The 6,944-nt window shown below is 44.2% G+C and overlaps 1 protein-coding gene across 1 annotated transcript; it reads right to left on the bottom strand.

The window, feature by feature from the left end:
- LOC135574814 (uncharacterized) lies at window positions 1-6,944 on the bottom strand. Its single transcript, XM_065027014.1, has 4 exons — window positions 6,872-6,944; window positions 6,312-6,581; window positions 2,588-5,371; window positions 1-167 (listed from the first exon to the last, which is right to left on the bottom strand). The coding sequence occupies exons 1-4, from the start codon at window positions 6,942-6,944 to the stop codon at window positions 1-3; spliced, it is 3,294 nt and encodes a 1,097-aa protein (XP_064883086.1).

Here is a 6,944-nt window from a genome sequence, read left to right as displayed (position 1 = left end):
TTACAAACCTGCGTGATCTATCTGATTGACATTTAGGCCTGCTTCCAGAAGGCCTCTCACTAGAGCCAGGTCTCCTTTCTTGCATGCCAGGTGAAGGTGGCTCTCTCCCATACTGTTTCTCTTGTGTATATTCCTCAAGGGAATCTTTGTGCCAGGCATGGGACCTACTGATAAAACATTGATAGAAAGATGAGCATATAAATTAAATATGTATGAAATATAAATAAAATATGATTGATCAAGGTGACAACAATGGGAAAGTCACAGACACAGAATTATGTAAGATGTTCTATTTGATACAATATGTTTTATTTTACGATCTGTTTGCCATACATATTTGGATATTGAGTTATTATCATTTTGGCTCTGTACGCCAACTTTCAGCAGACTTCCAGCTTTAATTTGAGGGTATTTTACATCCAAATCAGGTGAACGGTGTAGGAATTACAGCATTTTTTACTTGTGAGCCCCCCCTTTTAAGGGACCAACAGCTGCTCAGCTGTTCCATGGCCAGGTGTGTTATTCCCTCATTAGTTAATTTACAAGTAATCAGATAAAAGGTCTAGAGTTGATTTCAAGTGTGACATTTGCATTTGGAATCGGTTGCTGTTTAACCCTCAATATGAAGGCCGAAGAGCTGTCACTGCCAGTGAAGCAAGCCATCATTAGACTGAACAATCAAAACAAACCCATCAGAGAGATAGCAAAACCATTAGGTGTGGCCAAAAGTATTTTATTTATTTAACCTTTATTTAACTACCCTAACCCGGACGAGGCTGAGCCAATTGTGCGCCGCCCTATGGGAATCCCAATCACTGCCGGTTGCGATACAGCCTGGAATAAAACCAGGGTCTGTAGTGACGCTTCTAGCACTGAGATGCAGTGCATTAGACCGCTGCGCAACTTGGGAGCCCCAAATCAACTATTTGGTACATTCTTAAAAAGAAAGAACATACTGGGGAGCTCAGGAACACAAAAAGGCCCGGAAGACCACGGAAAACAACTGTTCTTCCCAGGTGAAGAAAAAACCCTTCACAACAGTTGGCCAGATCAGGAACACCATCCAGGAGGTAGGGATATCTGTGTCAAAGTCAACATTCAAGAGAAGACCAGAGTAAATACAGAGTGTTTACCACAAGATGTAAACCACTGGTAAGCCTTAAAAACAGGAAGATTAGAGATTAGAGCTTGTCAAACAACATCCTATCGACAGACGAGACAAAGATCAACTTGTACCAGAATGATGGGAAGAGAAGAGTATGGAGAAGGGAAGGTACTGCTCATCATCAGAGCATACCACCTCATCTGTGAAGCATGGTGGAGGTAGTGTTATGGAGAAGGGAAGGTACTGCTCATCATCAGAGCATATCACCTCATCTGTGAAGCATGGTGGAGGTAGTGTTATGGAGAAGGGAAGGTACTGCTCATCATCAGAGCATACCACCTCATCTGTGAAGCATGGTGGAGGTAGTGTTATGGAGAAGGGAAGGTACTGCTCATCATCAGAGCATATCACCTCATCTGTGAAGCATGGTGGAGGTAGTGTTATGGAGAAGGGAAGGTACTGCTCATTATCAGAGCATACCACCTCATCTGTGAAGCATGGTGGAGGTAGCGTTATGGAAAAGGGAAGGTACTGCTCATCATCAGAGCATACCACCTCATCTGTGAAGCATGGTGGAGGTAGTGTAATGGAGAAGGGAAGGTACTGCTCATCATCAGAGCATACCACCTCATCTGTGAAGCATGGTGGAGGTAGTGTTATGGAGAAGGGAAGGTACTGCTCATCATCAGAGCATACCACCTCATCTGTGAAGCATGGTGGAGGTAGTGTTATGGGGTGGGCATGTATGGCTGCAAATGGAACTGGTTCCCTTGTATTTATTGATGATGTGACTACTGACAAAAGCAGCAGGATGAATTCTGAAGTGTTTAGGGCTAATGTTATTATCTGCTCAGATTCAGCCAAATGCTTCAAAACTCATTGGACGGCGTTTCACAGTGCAGATGGACAATGACCCGAAGCATACTGCGAAAGCAAACCAATACTTTTTTAAGACAAAGAATTGAAATGTTCTGCAATGGCCAAGTCAATTACTTGACCTGAATCTAATTGAGCATGCACTTCACTTGCTGAAGGCAAAACGCCCCAAGAACAAGCAGAAACTGAAGACAGCTGCAGTAAAGGCTTGGCAGAGCATCACCAGGGAAGAAACCCAGCATCTGGTGATGTCTATGGGTTCCAGTCTTCAGGCAGTCATTGACGGCAAAGGATTTGCAACTAAGTATTAAAACAATTTAATTTATGTTCATGTTAGTTTGTCCAATTACTTTTTGAGCCCCTAATATTGTGGTGACCACATAAAAAAGTGCTGTAATTCCTACACCGTTCACCTGATTTGGATGTAAATATCCTCAGAATTAACTTTAATCTCATCTTGATAGTCAAATCCATTGTGGTGGCATACAGAGCCAAAATAATAATAACTTCTTCAATGTGCAAATATTTATGGACCTGACTGTATTTATGAATCAAATGAACAATGTTGAAAAAGTGAATCTATTCATAAATACAATATTCCAATACCTGAACTAGACGAGGTATCAGCACGACTGGTTGTGTAACTAGTACTTGTGTTTTGCGATGCCCAAGGGTTTGGCTTTGGCTTCAACAACAGTTTGGCCTGCCTCTTGCCAGGTCTGGCTCTACTGCTCTTGGCTTTCCTCTTGTGTTGACTACAGCTGTTGTGGTGTTTGGCGCTGCCCGTATCACTTTGCATAGTGTTCATCTCTGGTTCATCTTCCTTCACACCGTCTTTAGCTTGGCAGTCATCTAAAGCGGGTAACAGGCTAGTGGAGTCTTCCATTACAGTAGTGGTATATCCATTACCATTCATCTCACACGCCTCAGAGTAATCTATTAATGTATCTAAAGTCTCAACTTCAGTCCCGGGGGTTTGGTTTTCTACTCCTCTCACCTGATGTTGGACGGAACCAATTGTCGCTTCTGAATCAAGTTGAACATGAGCTTTCGCCACCTCCTCCTTTTCAACTTGTCCCAGATCATTGTTCTTTGTCTCTGCTTGGTCCAGCTCAGAGACCACGGTGATGTCAGAGTCAGCACTATTGTCTTTATTGTCGGAAGACAAAGTCTTGTCAGTAGAAGCATCCGGGTCTCTAGACACTCTGTGTGTTACAGAGCCTCCCTCACGTTGTCCACCATCAATATGACATCTCTCACCATCTCTACCAGTCACAGCAGCTGTGGTCTCTCTGTCCAGTCTGTCTCCAATCAGCTGGAGATCGAGACCAGTGCATTTGAGCAGGTTGGCTTTTAAACCAACATCTGATCCAATGGAAGAAGCTTTGGGGATTTGACTTGCTCTCTGCATAAACAGTGTATCGATATTGGTCTCTGTACATTCTGATATCCCCACAGGGCCGTGGAGCTCCTCAGCCACTAGGAGGGATGGTGAGCTAGTGTTGCAAGAGTCAAGATATTCATCATTATCATCCTCCATCGCTGATGGTGCCTCTACTGGTTGTGTCTGCTTCTCGTCAACAATGGAAGCTTGTCTTGTGACATCCAGGTGTGTTGTTGTTGTAGCGTCTGAATGAGGCGAAAGAAGAGACACGCTACACTCCTCCTCCAAGTCTTCCTTGGACAGGAGACCATTGTCTAGCTTACACTGATCATCAATATATGGAGATGATGTCCCAGCCACACAGGCATTCACAACTTCAGTGGTTTCCAAAGGGACAGGTGCTTTGGACAGGGACAGGTGTTCAACAAGTGAGACGTTGTCTATAAGGGTACAGCAGGTGTCATCCTGGTCCATTTGGCTCAGGTCAACCTCTACCGCAGATCTGGTCTTGTCCATGGGGTCAATCTCTGGCCTAGCAGGTCGGTGGGTGAGGGTGACCTTTGACTTATCGGTGGAGATGCTGTTTCTTGTGGCATCCAATCCAGCTAGCGGCACTAAGGCTTCAGGACATGTATTCTGGTCAGGGTTTTGACTGGTTTCCTCTGCCCAGATAGTGTTATTGTGTTGGTATCTGTCAGCACTCGTTGTTGGGTTAAAATTGAAATATTCACCTAGATTGAACCTTGCTTCGTCTGTGTGGTCAGTATGCTGGGAAAGATGCCCCTCTTGAGTTATCTCCTCTCTCTGGCTCTGGCAGTGGTCAGTATGCTGGGAGAGATTCCTATCTAGAGTGATCTCCTCTCTCTGGCTCTGGCAGTGGTCAGAATGCTGGGAGAGATTCCTATCTAGAGTAATCTCCTCTCTCTGGCAGTGGTCAGTATGCTGGGAGAGATTCCTATCTAGAGTGATCTCCTCTCTCTGGCTCTGGCAGTGGTCAGTATGCTGGGAGAGATTCATATCTAGAGTGATCTCCTCTCTCTGGCTCTGGCAGTGGTCAGAATGCTGGGAGAGATTCCTATCTAGAGTAATCTCCTCTCTCTGGCAGTGGTCGGTATGCTGAGAGAGATTCATATCTAGAGTGATCTCCTCTCTCTGGCTCTGGCAGTGGTCAGTATGCTGGGAGAGATTCATGTCTAGAGTTATCTCCTCTCTCTGGCAGTGGTCATAGGTATGCTGGGAGAGATTCATATCTAGAGTGATCTCCTCTCTCTGGCAGTGGTCAGTATACTGGGAGAGATTCCTATCTAGAGTAATCTCCTCTCTCTGGCAGTGGTCGGTATGCTGAGAGAGATTCATATCTAGAGTGATCTCCTCTCTCTGGCTCTGGCAGTGGTCAGTATGCTGGGAGAGATTCATATCTAGAGTTATCTCCTCTCTCTGGCAGTGGTCGGTATGCTGGGAGAGATTCCTATCTAGAGTAATCTCCTCTGTCTGGCTCTGGCAGTGGTCAGTATGCTGGGAGAGATTCCCATCTTTAGTTAGAGTTAGCTCCTCTGAGGATTTTGTAATTTCCTGCTTTTCTGTGTTCCATTTCTTTCCTTCCTCTTTTCCTTTGAAATCTGCTGTCTCCAGCAGGAAACCTGCACTTCGACTTCTCAACACAACCGAATCAACAGAGTCATGAAGACTTCCTGTTGTCGCCTGACCATTTCCTGTCTGGGCCGCCAATAGAATACTGTCCAGGTCGAACGGGTTGCTCTGCAGGAGCAAATCAAAGATATCCTTCCGTTTGGTGGTGATGCGTTTAATGACTTTTCTAGGTGTGGATGTGTCTGATAAAATGGCATGATTAGGCCTTGAGTCTTCTTCCCCTGCCTGGTCCTCCAGTTTCCTCTTCATAGCTGGTGCTGTAGACCGCGTCCCATCCTGGACAGAAGGTAGTGGACGGTTTGGACCAGTAGAGCCATCGCCATGAGGCTCCTCTTTCTCTCCCACGACCCCTGCAACTGAGCACAAAACACCTAGTTAGAAAAAAATAAAAAATAGATGGTTTGGTAGAACCAAAAAACCCCAACGGGATGGACATCTCAAATGGTGCAGACCACCTTAATAATAACACTGTCCAACAATCAATGTGTCACTGCCGTTCAGGAGTGGGGAAAAAGGTTAAGCATCGTAGGTGTCAAGTGTGTTGTGTTTGACTGCAGAAAATGGCCAACATTTGACGAAGCAACATGTCAACTTTAATAGCAAAAAAGCACTTTATAATTTCAGGATGATCTCTTAACATTAACAAGTATTATGATACAATAGAAGGAGATGCGTTGAACGTGAGCTTTCAAATAAATAAGATACTTTGTTACACTTTTACAACAAATTATTTAATTGTACCAGCTACTACTGTAGCTACTCTACAAAAAAATTATACATATCATACAATATATTATCCCAATGTCACAAACATATTAACACATCACAAATGTTTAAAGGTATTCTTTGTGAAAAAAATAACTTGGAAAAATATACTCAACAAACATGCACATAATCTTTCAAAACTAAAACACAAGATAAAACGGAATTAATTTTTAAAACCTTTGAATCCAATATGATCAACATTCATAAGACTGAGAAAGGTTTTTACTAGTTTCAACTGGGACAATAGACGAAACACAACAACAAATGTGATGTCATAGACTAAACACGACAACAAATGTGATGTCATAGACTAAACACGACAACAAATGTGATGTCCTAGACTAAACACGACAACAAATGTGATGTCACAGACAAAACACGACAACAAATGTGATGTCCTAGACAAAACACGACAACAAATGTGATGTCCTAGACTAAACACGACAACAAATGTGATGTCACAGACAAAACACAGACAACAAATGTGATGTAATAGACGAAACACAACAACAAGCTATAATTCAGCTCAACCAGAGTCCTCCCTGCTCCTCACAGCTCCCTCTCTATAGAGCTCCAGCGTGGTTTCATGAGTCCAGTCTTCTGTTTCGTCCGACGAGAAGTTAAAAACCTCTCCCGTGTAGTCAACGGTCTCGTCACTCTCGCTGTCATTAATAGCAACACTGTCCTCTCCTTGTACCTCTGGATCAGGGTTGGGGACATAGAGCGGACTCCTTCTCCTCAGGACCTCTGGGATTGGTTGAGGGCGAGGAGGAGGAGTAAATGTTCTTCTGGTGGCCAGGTCTGTATGGGGACCATAGAAATCGAATCACTAGAAACAACAAAGCCCTGACCAATATGGATTTTTTTCATGCTTATTTTTTCATAAAAAAAAAAAATGTTTCCCCCAATTTCATGGTATCCAATTGGTAGTTACAGTCTTGTCTCATCGCTGCAACTCCAGTACGGATTTGGGAGAGGTGAAGGTCGAGAGCCCTCTGAAACACAACCCAACCAAGCCGCACTGCTTCTTGAAACAATGCCTGCTTAACCCAGAAGCCAGCCACACCAATGTGTCGGAGGAAACACCCTACCCCTGGAAACTGTCAGCGTGCACTGCGCCCGGCCCGCCACAGGGGTCGCTAGAGCGTGATGGGACAAGGACAT

The sequence above is a fragment of the Oncorhynchus nerka genome, linkage group LG13 (assembly GCF_034236695.1).
Source record: "Oncorhynchus nerka isolate Pitt River linkage group LG13, Oner_Uvic_2.0, whole genome shotgun sequence".
Taxonomy (NCBI): Eukaryota; Metazoa; Chordata; class Actinopteri; order Salmoniformes; family Salmonidae; genus Oncorhynchus; species Oncorhynchus nerka.
This window is presented reverse-complemented; position numbering and strand designations above follow the sequence as displayed.

Bases quoted from the DNA above. Each gene is read 5' to 3' on its own strand.
- LOC135574814 (XM_065027014.1), bottom strand. From the start codon at position 6,944: ATGTCCTTGTCCCATCACGCTCTAGCGACCCCTGTGGCGGGCCGGGCG. The intron at 6,582-6,871 runs GTAGGGTGTTTC...GTCCCCATACAG, and splicing joins CACGCTGACAGTTTCCAGGG to ACCTGGCCACCAGAAGAACA. The intron at 5,372-6,311 runs GTTGAGCTGAAT...TTTTGTGCTCAG, and splicing joins GAGGAGCAGGGAGGACTCTG to TTGCAGGGGTCGTGGGAGAG.